The sequence below is a fragment of the Nicotiana tomentosiformis genome, chromosome 8, assembly GCF_000390325.3.
Source record: "Nicotiana tomentosiformis chromosome 8, ASM39032v3, whole genome shotgun sequence".
NCBI lineage: Eukaryota > Viridiplantae > Streptophyta > Magnoliopsida > Solanales > Solanaceae > Nicotiana > Nicotiana tomentosiformis.
This window is the reverse complement of record NC_090819.1, coordinates 3,565,119-3,580,594: the sequence shown is the minus strand read 5'-3', so window position 1 is coordinate 3,580,594 and position 15,476 is coordinate 3,565,119. Positions and strand designations below refer to the sequence as shown.

At 37.3% G+C, this 15,476-nt stretch overlaps 1 protein-coding gene and 1 pseudogene across 1 annotated transcript; one reads left to right on the top strand and one right to left on the bottom strand.

The window, feature by feature from the left end:
- Positions 1-5,765: 5,765 nt before the first annotated feature.
- Positions 5,766-6,596, bottom strand: LOC138896827 (uncharacterized). Its single transcript, XM_070182179.1, has 3 exons — positions 6,467-6,596; positions 5,967-6,397; positions 5,766-5,882 (listed from the first exon to the last, which is right to left on the bottom strand). The coding sequence occupies exons 1-3, from the start codon at positions 6,594-6,596 to the stop codon at positions 5,766-5,768; spliced, it is 678 nt and encodes a 225-aa protein (XP_070038280.1).
- A 2,173-nt stretch (positions 6,597-8,769) lies between these two features.
- On the top strand, positions 8,770-15,474 carry LOC117273928 (uncharacterized; annotated as a pseudogene).
- The last annotated feature ends 2 nt before the right edge of the window (positions 15,475-15,476 follow it).

Sequence of the window (15,476 nt, the reverse complement as noted above, 5' to 3'; positions counted from 1 at the left end):
GTTATGTCTCTTCTTCTCATGGAACCTCATTACATCCAATTAGTTTGGATATTTTTAATGAAAGAGGATATAGCTGGACTTCTGCGGAAAGTGAGCACCCACATCTTGGTCAAGAACTTTCATCCTCAGGCTTTTTGCTGCTCACATTAGATGCATATATACTGTTGGAGAAAATTGCTACAATTTCAAATTTATATGTCAGTGATAGAGTGGGAATTTGTGTTAGAAGCAAGGGTAATTTCGGGTTGGTTCTGTCAAATCTGATAAGAAATGTGGTTAAGTTGGGTATGCATGTAATGGCAGTTTTACGTGGTATGGATACACTATGCGAGATGACTGATAATTTTTACCTGGTTTTGGATGAAATACCAATAAGATATACCGTATGTTGGATTGGAAGGATAAAGACGTTCGAATGGGCCGGAAACACCGAAGGAGCACTTAGTTTTTTCTACAATATACAACTTGGATTTGTTATTTTTGATGGACTTCCTATTGACATTTACAGTGCTAAATTATTCATTAATATGAATTCCATTTATGATAGTAGTTCTGCTATGGTCAACTTAGTCAAATTTATTCTCATGCTGTAGTTTGCTCTCGATAGCAAGTCTTTTTTGTTTGGAGGTGTGTGTCGTTCGGTTGAGGTGATTATTAGAAGATTTGATGGTCTTAAGGTTCTCAAAGTGTTTTATAGAGTAGAAGGTGTCACAAAGGGAACCAAATTGTTTAGTACTGTAATTTTGAAGATGTTTATCACCTTAAATGCAGCATATCAAGGTCATAACCACATTGTGACATCATTGTTAGGTGATTGCAGCAATGGTTCCCTGCAGGTTAATGCTTTATGAGTTCTTTGGCAACTTGTATATCAACCTCCTAATATCCCATCTGCCCTAAATCATCTTGTGGCTTTATCATGGGAGAATGTCAACTATTCTCTCCAGCTCCATCGTCTCTTAAGTTCTAGTATGGTGGGATTTGTCCAATTGCTCTTAATTTTTAACACAATAGGATACTTGGTTGAGGATTTTGCTTCGTACCTAGAGGGGCGAATTGTTGGACAAACAGAGCAAAATCTTGTTCTATCACTTAAACAAGTGGATAGACCTTCAACCTCGGAAGATGTTCCATGGTGGTGTTGCTTGCAGTGCTACTGGTTGGTGTGGCTGCTGGCCACTCTAAGATAGCAGACGAGACCCTGAAAAAATAATCACTCCTCGTGCTCTAGTAAACTTCATAGTAGGTGGATTTCTCTTTCTGACTCTTGAGATGAAATTGAATGGTGGCATTGTTGCTAGATCATTTCATGGGTTTGGTAATGGGGTTGATGTGCTGGTGTTTACTTCTGCTAATGCTTATCTTGGTAGTGATGGTTTTGATAAAAATATTCTGCTAGAGTATTGTCCAAGCGTATTGCAAAGGCAATATGGTATTAGTATCACTGGTTGTTGCTGGAATATGTTAGATTATGGCTTTAAAGGAAAAATATCTACTTCCAGATGGATAGGCTCAGTTTATGGTGCCGCAGCAGCATTAGACAAGAAAGATGGTAAGGGGTATACTTTTACTACTTTTGATCCTGGAGGTGTTTCTTTTGTGGCATCAGTGTGGGAAAGGAGAGGAACATTCTCAACTTTGACCGTGAAGGAGGAACCTTAAGAACAATGAAGCATCTGCAAATTTGTTATCACTGGTTTGATCCCTTTAAAACCTTGACGACAAGGTTATTTAAAAGGGGATGGAATGTAGCATTTGGTGGTAGAAGCAGCTTTTCATATTTTATGCTTTTGGGTCCTAAGTTTAGTTATTATTGATTGAGGCCTTTTTATTTATTTTTCAGTCCCTAAAGGTGTCACTACTGTTGGTCGACACGTGTCTAGTTTGTTATGCTGCTTTCTAGTTAAATATCGTGTAGTTCTCTTTTGTAGTCTATGTTTAATGAAAACTGAATCTTTTTTTGCTGTATTTTTCTTTCTTCTTCTTTATTATTTTTCTTAGCTTCTTCAATGGCTTTTCCCACTGGGGAATCGCTACAAATTCTTACTGCAACAATTTTTCGCTTACTTTTTTTTTTTTGAGTAATAACTGTGAATATTACCATTAACAACAAACTTTTTACACCTAGAGAGCACCTAGTATCTGCTAGACCTCAAGAGATCTCTTCTAATTACATATCCGAGCTCTACCTGAATTTCTCATGCTATGTAGTCTAATCTTAACTTCTTGTTGTATCTTTGCTATTGTAAACTTTTGTATTTACAGTTATATTCGTAAAGATTCTCTAATTCCTAGCTTGCCATGTATGGTATATCATAGCACCCCACACGGCTGCGACCATCTCTCTTTGAGCTTGTTTCCAATTCCTTCTTTGTATCCAATGTAGGCTCTCTCAGATGCCCTTTTCCTGGAGCTGTATTCCTAGCCATATAGACACTCCATTCCTGACTGCTGTAATCCATGCTTATTCAGCAAATATATGTGCCTGAGTTTCTAGTCTTCCTTGATCACATAAGCTGCATGATCCATTTGCCACTGGGATTTACATCCTGAGAAGCCTTTCCTTTCTTAGCAGCCTATCTTGATTGGCTAACCAGATGATAAACCTTTGCTTGGGTTGCATCATTGTTGTCCTTACTAAGCTGGATTCTTGCATTCTCACCTGCTCCCCTAGTAGCATGTTGTAGCTCTTTGTCATTGAATAAGCACCATTAGGAGTTCGTGTGTATACCCCATTCTGATACCAACTCTCCATAAGGCCTTTGAGAGAATTTAGCTTCTTCCAATACCAACTGCAGTCAGCTGGAGCTTTATGTTGCCAAATATTACTTCCAGTCCTCATATATACTCCATGGACCCACCTAGCCCATAAAATGTCCTCCTTCTTTGCTAGCTGCCATAGTAGTTTCCCTACTGCAGCAATATTCCACAGCCTACAGTTCTTTATGTTGAGACCTCCATACTTTTTTGGAACACACATTTTCTCCCCTGCAACTAGAGCCAACTTCCTATGTTCTTCTGAACCCCCCCAGAGATAATTCCTACACTTTTGATCCACCTCTTTAAGCACACTCCGAGGTAAAATGAAAACAGCCCCCCAAAAGTTATATAAAGAGAACAACACAACATTTATAATCTGTAATCTCCCCGCATAGGACATCTTCCTTGAGTATGCATTTGTTATCCTATGTGTGATTTTACCAATTAGTTGATGGCAATGCATTTTGCTCCATTTCTTTGATGACAGTGGCAAGCCAAGGTACCTGATAGGTAAAGTACCTACAGAGAATCCTGTACTTTCTAGTATAAGTTCCTGAGTTGCTTCATCTATTCCAGCCAAGAAAATATTAGATTTGTCCACATTGGCCACTAGTCCAGTAACTCTACTGAAATGCTCTAGTGTTTCCATTACCCTTGCTATTGATCTAGTGTCACCTTTGCGGAAGATCATTAAGTCGTCCGCAAATATTAGGTGAGTGAGCTTAAGGGACTTGCACATAGGGTGGTATTTGAAATCTGGGAGTTTACTCATCTTATTTAATGCCCTTGAGAGGTACTCCATTACGAGCACAAACAGAAGAGGTGACATGGGGTCTCCCTGCCTCAGTCCTCTTTTACTTTCAAAGTATCCATAACCTTGTCCATTGATTTTCACATAGAATTTTGTTGAGGTAATAGATGCCATAACCAATTGAGTGTGAGTGATTGGAAACCCATAGCTTGTTAGTGCTTCTTCTATGAACTCCCAGCTCACCATATCATATGCTTTCCTCAAATCTATTTTCATTAGACATCTAGGTGTCGTTTTCCTGTTATAATGTCTCATGAGATCATGACAAATTAGCACATTGTGTACTGGAGATCTACCGGTCACAAAGGCTGCCTAATTTTCTGCCACCAAGTGAGTCAGAGCTTGTTTCAATCTTTCACATAGGACTTTAGGGATGCATTTGTACAGGGTATTACAACAGGATATTGGTCTGAATTGGCTTGCATATTTAGGATTAGAAACTTTTGGAACCAGAGTGATATTTGTTGCATTGATCTGCTTCAACATCCTTCCGTTGTTTAAGAATTGCAGAACAACAATAGTGACATCTCTCCCTACAATGCTCCAAGACTTCTTGAAAAAATCACTCCCATATCCATCTGGCCCAGGGCTCTTTTTGCTATCTATGCTAAACATAGCCTTCTTCACATCCTTGTCAGAGTATGGTTGAAGTACCTCCATCTTCTGTTCAAATGTCAATACATGCCCATTGCTCAAAAAACTCTTAAAAGCTTTAGTTCTAGTTGCTCCTTTGTTGCCCAGTAATTCTTGATAAAACTCCACAAACAGTCTAGCTATGTCTTCTGGCTCTGTGTGTATTACATCTGAAGTATCTTTCAGTTGTGTAATACACTGTTGTAATCTCCTATGTTTAATAACAGAGAAGTACTTAGAATTATCATCTCCAAGCTGAATCCATGTTGCTTTGCTTCTCTGTTGCAAGAAGCCTTCTGCTAGATATGATGATCTTTTAAACTTCTGATATTGTTCCTTCTCCTGAACTTGCAAATTTTGATCCCTGGGAGTAGACTGCAGTGCTTTATGTATTCGCTCTAGTTTCGTTCTATCCTCCTCAGCTTCAGTTAGAATGTTTCTGAAATACTGCTTGTTGAGCTCCTTCAGATTCCTCTTTAATGATTTCAGCTTCTTAACTACTTGTAGCATAGCACATCCTGCCTCTATATTCTGCCAAGTTGTTGTCACTACCTCCAAAAACTTAGGGTGAGTTACCCAGATATTACAATACTTGAAAGGTTTGCTAATCCTTCCAGGTGCATTAAGTAGTTCCACCTTGATTGGAGAGTGGTCACTAATGCATGCTGGCATGTAGTTGGCTATATATGCAGGCATCTGGAGCAGCCATTCATTATTGATAAAGGCCCAATCTATCTTAGAGATCACCCTTTGTCCCTCATGCCTGTCACTCCATGTGTATCCGCTTCCTTTGGGAGGCAATTCCAACAATCCACAAGACTGTGACTGGGTTGCCCCCAATCCTGTCATCCATATTAAGCACTGCATTAAAATCTCCCATAGTGATCCATGGTCCATTGCAGGTTCTACTTATATCATTAAGATAGTGCCACAATACTCTCCTATCCTCTTTGGCATCATGTGCATATACCACTGTTAGTGTAACAGTTATATTCCTGCTTGTCACCCTACAAATTATTGCTTGTGCATTACTTGAGATTTGGTTAACCTGAAAGAGATCTGGCCTCCAAGTTAACCAAATCCTTCCATTATAATGATGCTCAAGATTGGTGATATACTTCCAACCTCCAAACAGTTTGCCTGCCACCTGCTCAATCCTATTTTTTTTATTTTTGGTTCTACCAAACCTACCAGTCCTACTTCCTCTTTCCTGCAAAGGAGTTGTACATCTCTTTGCTTATTTGGGCCATTTATGCCCCTTACATTCCAACATAACACGCTATACATGTCCTGAGAGAGGTATAGAACTCCCTCCCTCATTTCTAACTTTACTGGCTCCATGTCTTCTATTGCTGTTTTCTGCACATTCCAGTACTTGGAATGCATTTTTGTTCTGATCTTTTGCTCCATGATTTGATTGTTGCTTGCTTGGGTTCAGGGGAGTAATCCATGCACCTTTACCAGGTTGTGGATTGATTCCTTGAGTTTTATCAACCCCTTTACTTGTTCCAGTTTCCTTTGAAACCTCAGTTGCTTTCAAGTTCTCATTTACTGCTAGTGTTCATCCTTGTGTCTTTGGTTCTTCTGCTACATTGTGCCTCTCTTCTTCTAGCTTCTTTGGAGACTCTTGCTGTGATTTTTTCTTCTTCCTACAGTTTTCGTCCACATGTCCAAACTTCTAGCAATATTTGCATATAGTAGGTTTCCAATCATAGTGTACTCTCTGTTCTACCAGGCTTCCCTTCTCATTCCTGAATTACACCTTCTCAGGTAGGTTCGTATCAATATCTACTTCAATTAGTAATATAGCAAAGTTGAGGCCCATCTTTTTCTCAGTGTTTTGGTCCACCATCAGCGGCTTCCCAATCAAATTCCCAATTTTGCTCAATCCCTTAGGGCTCCAATATTTGAAGTCCAAACCTGGCAATTTCACCCATATTGGTACTGTGCATAGCTCTTCTCTAATGAATTTCATATCCGGACTCCAAGCCTTCACAATGAATGTCTTGTTGTCAAAATGATATATACCTCCTTGGATTACCTCATTTTTACCCAATTCTGTGTCAAATCGTACTAATACAATACCATTTTTCAGCATCACTACTTTATTAATGCCATACTTTGCCCACTGCCTTTGTATATATCCATTCAATACCGTGAATGGAGGATGTGCCCCCAATACATAGCATACCACTGCATTTTTTCAGCATGTTATTTCAGTGCTTATGTCCTCTATGTCAATTTCACAAACAGGTAACTCACCATGCTTTTCTGGTTCAATAAAATCAAGTTTGAACCCTGCGTTTGAGACCTTGGTAATGTCGAAATTATCCCAAATTGAGCTCTTCGTTGCCATCTCAACTGATGCTTCCACCTCTTCTGCCCATGTCATCCTTCGATTACTACTCACACTTTGATTTGGGGTTAATTTCTCAGCACTCTGTAATCTACTTTTCCATTGCTTTGGTCCGTGATTCCTTCAATTACTGCTTCGCTCGACACTTGCATGTTGTCCTTTGTTCCTTTTGGCTGAGATCCTTTCTTCCTTTGGTGATTTCCTCCATATGATGTAGCTTCCCGGGCCATTAATGCCTTTTGCGAGGGAATTCACACTCTCTTTTCCATTGATGGCACAGGTTAAGCTAACATGCGCCGAGAGAGAAATATATCCCGCCCGCCCTTACTTTATTTTGTATAATCAATATTAGACTTTTTAAAACCATGTTAATCATCTCAATTTTTCTTGGATATCAGTACGGTTCGGTTAATTTTCAACATAACTGATTAAGATGATTTCTTGCCTCCATTAAATGGTGTCAATTCCCAACAGAAGTTTGATTCTGAAATTGATTGTGCAATTCTTTCAACCTAACAATTTGAGTAACACTTCTTTATTATTTTACTAATGAACCAATCGGGTGCACTCTTTTAGTTACTCTATGCACGTGCATCAGATTAAGTAAAACCCCTGTATATTAATCCTACCCTATAAATTAAAGTAATCGTATATCTTGCTGCCTCCTAAGGTTTCACATCATATACATTAGGGTTTTCACATTATATCCACTTCTCCATAGCTGAGGGTGCATTAATACACGTTGGCGTGGTAACACAAAGTCCGGTAAGTGGAGAAAAACCAATTTGCTACAAGATTTCTTTCTAAATAATGTCTTTCTATTGTTTTTTGTGACCCTTTTAAGTGAGATTTTCATGTTTAAGATTCCATAATTTTTTTCTTTGTTTTTCTTTTTACGGATAAGGGTCTGATTCGCCCTTCTACTATCATAAATATGCCTTATTTATCCTCGATTTAATTTTTTTTATCAAATATGTCCCTACCGCTATACATTAGGTGCATATATATCCCTTACACGTTAAAAACATCCTCTCAACTTTTAAAAGCCATGTGACATCTCCTTATTGGACCAACTGATGGACTGCTAGATGCAAAATTATAACCCCTTAAAACTTACAGACCCTTGGTCATAATACGACCTCCAATTTACCATCAAATTAAACAAAAAAGAAACAGTTTAATTATACTGTCATAATGCAGTAACTACAAGCCCAAAACAAACAACAAAAAAACTTCAACTACCACACATCATTTGTTTCTCTTCCTTGGCATCAACTTCTCAATTCTTTGCCTACTTTGCATTTCCAATTGTCTTCCAGTAATAGCAACTTTTCCCTTCCATGCGAGGCTGCCTAGTGAGTAAGGAAGATTTGATGGAATACTTAAACCATTATGATCACCTTTGAATGCAATTATCCTTGATCCTGAAGGTTGTGATGGCTGTTGTCTCTGTTGAAGCCTTATTTTTTCCTCTGATACAACCATAGGCCTTATAGCTGGTTTTATTTCGGGTTCTGGATGCTCAAAAGAAGGAAATGAACTGCTTGAAGTCTCACTATAGACGCTCGGTGTAAGCATGAAAACAAACTCTGGGCCTTGACTTGCTTGACTATATTGTGCAGTAAGGTAGATATCTTCGTGTGGATGTTGCCCCACTTCTTCATCTTCATCATGCAGTTTTTGCCTTTTGTCCTTATTGGTGGCTATTAAACAAGTTAGAGAAGTTAGATAAATTTATTAGTGAGTGAATGAAATTACTAAATTAATTATATCAGTAAATCCTAGATTTTGGTCTCTTTATGTTAGAGATAGAGAGAGGAGATAGTGAGATGAAAAGAAAGGTTTTTTTTTTTACCGATGGGTGTAGTTTAAGAGGTTGGATCGGGTGAGTTTGAAATAAAAAATGGGGCGGGTCAGTTGGTCCAATAAGGAGATGCCACGTGGCTTTTAAAAGTTGGGAGGGTGTTTTTAACGTGTAAGGGATATATATGCACCTAATGTATAACGGTAGGGACATATTTGATAAAAAATTTAAACAGAGGATAAATAAGGCATATTTATGATAGTAAAAGGGCAAATCAGATCCTTATCCGTGCTTTTTAACAGAGAAGGGCTATATTTTCAAGTGTGAGGTGTTAAAACACCATCGTGTCGGAGCCAAAAATTTTACCGAGAGATATCAAAATATAATCAAACTATGTTCACTGAGATGAAACGATCAAGAGAAGCAGCTGCAATAGTGAAGGAGAAAAGACCAGACTTAATAGATTCTAAATATGTAGTGCTCAGTGTGATCAAAAGTAAAAAGAATTTTGGAATCACCAAATATGATGTGAAAAAAGAGATATCAAACATCCCACCAACTCTTGTGGACAAAACCCTAACTTCACTTGTCAAAAAGAAGTTGATAAAAACTGTTGTGAACATCCAAAACAAGTCCAAGAAAAATCAAATTTACATGGCTGTTGAGTTTGAACCTTCAGAAGAACTAACTGGTGGTGCATGGTGAAATTCAATGTTGGTGGCAGAATCTTTGAAACTACGGCCACAACCTTAGCAGGTGATGGTAGGAATTCATTCTTTGGAGCCATGTTTGATGAGAATTGGAACCTGCATTCTAACGCCACAACCAATGAACACTTCATTGATAGAGACCCTGATTATTTTGCCGTCATTCTTAACTTACTCAGAACAGGTGAGCTTTATATTCCTCGGAAGATCGATAAGAAATTCCTATACAGAGAGGCTCTTGTTGGTAATCTGTGTTCAAAATCATAAAAAACATGTAAAGTAAAAGAGAAACAGAAATGCATAGGAAGAACAAAATTAAATCCGAGCCCACTGAATTCACAGTGTGTCCTTAAGAAATTTAATCCCCTCACTGTTGCCCAAGGTATACGGATTAATTTCTCCTAAGATAGAACGGAATAACTATTCTGTGATAGCGGCACTTCAAATCACAGAACTTCAACGAACTCAACAAACGGAGCAAATCACACTTGACACTTATGTTTATTTAGAAAATAATGCAACAATGTAGGAAAGAGGGGAGAAGATTTCAGATTTTCCATATCTAAAAATGAGGCCAAGCCTCTAAATTTAAAGACAAAGGAAGGGTGAGATGGAGATGTGCAATCCAAAATGTGCCTCTTCCATTTCCCATTCATACCATTTAAAGAAAAAACGTAACAATCCCCCACATGAATGGGGAATGGACAAATGTGGAAAAACATGCATGAAAATACTGTGTGATTCGCAAATAAGGATTAATTGCATCTGGATAAGTAGGTTTCCCTTTAAACTTTCCGTAGTGAACTTATGTCGGATATACTCGGTCAATCGGTAGATTTGATAACTTTGAACCGTCAAACTTTGGTGTATACCTAGACAACCATAAGTCACACAATCAATCCTTAACCGTCTTTGATTCTCATGGTTGTGTTCGTTTCAGCCATGAACACCGCCTAGTTTCATGAGTGCTTAGAGAATGGGCCTTTACTTTTATTCCCCTTAAAGCGGCCTATACTTCACACTCACATAGGTGATTTCTAAACGTGTAATCCTATAAACACACTATCTGGTCATATCCTGCCAGACTTAGCAAATCATTAAAAAGTTTTAAGCTTTATTGGCTCATCAAAAAACCTTAATGCTTTACTTTGATTTCTGAACATTGTCTTCATCACGAGAATGGGTTGAGTTATTTGACAATATTGAACCGTCATTCATAACTTTGTTTGATCTCTTTGAACCTAGCTCTTGGGATCTCCAGTCTGCTAGGTAGAGTTACCGCCATGATGACTTGTCCTAGGCCTTAGCCCCATTCCCTTCGATGATCTTTCAACTGCCTCTCTAGATAGGCCTTTTGTAAGTGGATCCGACACGTTATCTCTTGACTTTACGTAGTCAATCGTGATAACACCACTAGAGAGTAGTTGAACGGTATTATGTCTCCATCGAATGTGACGAGATTTTTCGTTATACATAATGCTCCCTGCCCTGCCTATTGCCGCTTGACTATTACAATGTATACATATAAGTGCCAAAGGTTTGGGCCAAAATGGAATATCTTCCAAGAAATACCGAAGCCATTCAGCTTCTTCACCGGCCTTGTCTAAGGCTATAAACTCAGCCTCCACTGTAGAGCGGTCAATGCACAGTTATTTGGACGATTTTCAAGACATCGCTCCTCTACCGACTATTTAGAATCGGTTGAATCGGTGATCTAATTTGCATCACTATACCCCTCTATTATCGTGGGGTACTTATTGTAGTGCAAAGCATAATTTGGAGTATATTTCAGATACCTCAAAACTCGTTTCATTGGTATGAAAGTTCAATGCAAACTTTCTTATGTCGTAGACTAATACGTCTCGACTTTCGATTGCATATCAGATTATTGACTACACTTAATGTAGTAATAGTATATTATAATAACAACCGGAATGATTGGCATCAGTTGTGGCCACAACCTTTTAATATATAACGCATTTATTAATCACTCCGCTATTTTCAAGCATTTGTATGTTATTTATTCATACGCCTATATGATATGCAAATTATAACACCTCCATTCATGAAACAAATCCAACTTACAATGGATTTTGGTCATATTCATCGGTTGGTTCACCTCATTATAGACCAACATATTAATACATTTGTTCATGAACGGATATGTTTATAAAAAATATGTAAATGCACTTTTCATGAAAAGTTGTAGAGTTCTAGGTGACACCCTTTCATAAAAGAGCTAAACATTATAAATGTTCAAGAAAGAACAAATCATTTCTGGAAAGGCACGTAAACAAATTTTGAATTTGTAGTATCATCACTAGTCATCACTAAGACTGAGCAAGCAATGAATTCACCGACTATCATATCAATATCTACTAAGGATTGGTGGGGTTTAAAAAATTATATCATTTAGACATTACGTCTAACATTGGCTTTTGTCATGCATAAGCTAAAAGCCCCCACATTTTAAATACTTCATCAACATATCATCCACATATAATCAAATAATGACTATATGATTTGAAATATTCTTAACGCAAATACATTTGTTTACACTCATTAATTTTAAAATCATTTGACAATATTATTTGGTCAAATCTCGCATGTCATTGTTTGGGTGCTTATTTTAGTCCGTGAAGTGACTTAACAAGTCGACACACCTTATTTTCTTTTCCAGAAACCACGAACTCTTCAGGTTGTTCCATTTAAATTTCTTCCTCCAAATCTCCATTTAAGAAGGTTGTCTTTAAGTCCATCTGATGGATTTCAAGGCCATACACAGTAGCTAACGCTATTATCATCCAAATAGATATAATTCGCGTTACCGGTGAGTATGTGTCAAAGTAATCAATACCTTCTCGTTGTCTTAATCCTTTGACAATTAATCTTGCCTTATATTTGTCAATAGTACCATCAACTTTCATTTTCCTTCTGAAAATCAACTTAGAACCCAAAGGTTTATTTTCTGGAGGAAGATCAACCAATTACCAAGTACGGTTACTTAATATGGATAATATCTCACTATTGACTATCTCTTTCTAACATTGTGCTTTCGAGCAAGACATTGCTTCTTTAAATGTTTGAGGCTCACTTTCCAACAAGAATGTCAGAAAATCTAGTCCAAAGAAAGTAGTTGTCCTTTAACGTTTACTATGTTTTGGATTCATCTCATTAGGTGTACTTTCCTTTTCTTCTTCCCGAGGTCGCTTAGATATTTCACTAGACAACTCACATTCCTTTTTATACGGATAAATATTCTCAAAGAATTCAGCATTATCTGATTCGATTACCGTATTAATATGAATATCAGAATTTTCTAATTTATGAACCAGAAAATGATATGCCTTACTATTTGTTGCATATCTTATGAAAATGGAATCAACGGTTCTCGATCCGATTTTTATCCTTTTGGGTTTAAGAACTTGCACTTTACCCAAATACACCCCACACTTGGAAATATTTCAAGTTGGGTTTTCTTCCTTTCCATTTTTCATATGGAATGGATTGTGTCTTGCTATGGGGAACACGAATGAGTATTCTGTTAGCTGTAAGTATAGCTTACCCCCACAAGTTTTGGCTAAACCAGAACTTATCAACTAGGCATTCATCGTCTCCTTTGACGTTCTATTCTTTCTTTCCGTAATTCCATTATATTGCGGTGACTAAGGGGCTGTCGTTTGGTGAATAATTCCATATTCCAACCATATTTCTTCAAAAGGAGATTCATATTCGCCGCCCCTATTACGTTGTAGAGTCAACCACAAGAACTGTTGTTTGTGTCACGACGGTGCCAGAATTAATAAATGGTGAAGTTTTTAATCTTCAAACCAATCTGACACATTCAAAATTAATAAACGGTGAAGTTTTTAATCTTCAAACCGAGTAACATCTAATACAACTAGATCTAATAAACGGTGAATTTTTTTTAATCTTCAAACCGAGTATATGTGACACAATCAAATTTAATAAACGTTGAAGTTTTTAATCTTCAAATCGAATAATAAATCAGAGTAGAAAATCACTAAAATTTTAATCTCGAAGCAAGAATAGAAAATCACAAAGATTTTATTTTCCATAACATGAATAGAAAATCATAAGGATTTTATTCTCCAAAATAGGAGTCGAAAATCACAAATATTTTAAATTTTCTTTCAAATGGCTTCCCAACTAAACCATTATAACACTTAAATATTTTGATCTCTTACTCTGATCAAGCAAATATACGTACATTCCTACATATTATATTCCAAACCATGTATATGGAATTTCTCCAGACCTTGTCTCAGGGATGAAATTAGTGAAATGCCAATGGCCATTACCAGAAACCAATTAAAATTCATGGCAGATTATTTCATTCACAATTCGCAAGGCCATGTCTCTGGAGCAGACAAGTAATAAAAATCTTTACCAAACCATTGGGTATATGTGTGGTCCTCCCCGACGGAAGCATTGGAATATTAAGAAACACCATGAAATGGAAACTGCACTCACATAAGTTATCCAACTTCATGCCTATGGCTACAATCGATAAGGAAGAATTGATCATTCAATCTTTCTTTTCTCATATTCTCAAGTTTTAACAATTGAAATATATCAAATTCAATTCTGTAACCAAACCGCAAAGCACATGGCAATATCTTAGTACGAATAGTACCAAGACATATTCTTGTAGATAAATATAACAGATAGCTCAACTTCTCTGAACAATTGAACATGTTTCTGCTATAACAAGTAAGCACCACTTGATTATCATTTTCTTATGTCTTTCCAATAACATAATCATTAAAACATACCATGATGATACTAATCATAAGAATGGCAGTAACCTACTGCCTTTGTATTTCTGAGTTCAAAGCCAGACATAGAAATACTTTGTATCAAGTAATCAAACCAGTAAGACCACATGCCACATAAGTTTAAAAATTGTTTATCTATGAATGTTCAATTAAATGTACCCACAACATGAAAGGCATAGAAAGAGAAGAAGAATGGGTTTACGGTGGCCTCTTCATGAGCGAATGCACAATTCTCTCTTTAAATGGAGAACAATATTATTCAAAGTGAGTGGATTCCAGAATACTTGGAATGGATTTTCAAACTGGCCAACCTTTGCAAATAATTTCATGAATTAATGATTTAATGTAGAAACAAGTTTGGCAGTGTTTGTTTTCATCAAAGTGACGCAGCACTTGCCTCACCGCCTACCTTCAAAAGACATTAATTAACTTTCGCAATAGTGACACTGAGCCAACAGACGCATCGTCTAGGCAAAAAGAGGTCATTTTGAAATCGAGTCACTTCTATTAAAAGATGAACACAAAAAAGTATTAAATTCCTTAACATTGTTGGTAATCTGTGTTCAAAATCATAAAAAACATGTAAAGTAAAAGAGAAACAGAAATGCATAGGAAGAACAAAATTAAATCCGAGCCCATTTAATTCACAGTGTGTCCTTAAGGAATTTAATCCCCTCACTGTTGCCCAAGGTATACGGATTAATTCTTCCCAAGATAGAACGGAATAACTATTCTGTGATAGCGGCACTTCAAATCGAACTTCAACGAACTCAACAAACGGAGCAAATCACACTTGACACTTATGTTTATTTAGAAAATAATGCAACAATATAGGAAAGAGGGGAGAAGATTTCAGATTTTTCATATCTAAAAATGAGGCCAAGCCTCTAAATTTATAGATAAAGGAAGAGTGAGATGGAGAGGTGCAATCCAAAAGGTGCCTCTTCCATTTCCCATTCATACCATTTAAAGAAAAAACGTAACAGCTCTATATTATGGCCTTTTGGATCATGTTCGGTCAGCTGAGTGCGCTCCATTTGATGGCAATAGGCTTCGGTTGGCACAGTCTATGACAGGCCGGTCAGTAGGGGATGATGCGGGCACTACTCAGGCCATTCGAGCTAGCTCGAGTGGCTGGTGTTGTGTGGCTCAGGGTAGCGTGGTTCGCGTGTACGATTGGATGCTTGAAGAGCACCCCGCAATCAATCTTGATTACCATAAGGTGAATGATGTTTGTTGGGTTGATTCTGAAAATATTGTGGCTAGTTTTGATAGAAAATTAGCTAGTGGAAGCATAGGGTTATTCAACTAAAAGTTGTTGAATGTACAAGTCAACAAATTGGTGAAATTTTGAAGTCTATGGTTTTGGACAATGTTATTAAAGAGCCGAAGAACAATGGGTTGGGAGAGTATCGTTCTATTCCTGTTGGAACAGTTTGTTATCGAGTAACTCTATCAACCAATGGTTCGAAAAATGCCAACTAGGAAAAATAGGTTCAATTCCTTGTGGTGCTTGTCCTATGATTAGTCAGTGTATACCAGATGGAATTATATCACCACAAACCTGTGTCTACTATACTAACTGGTTGAACTTAGAATTTTGATG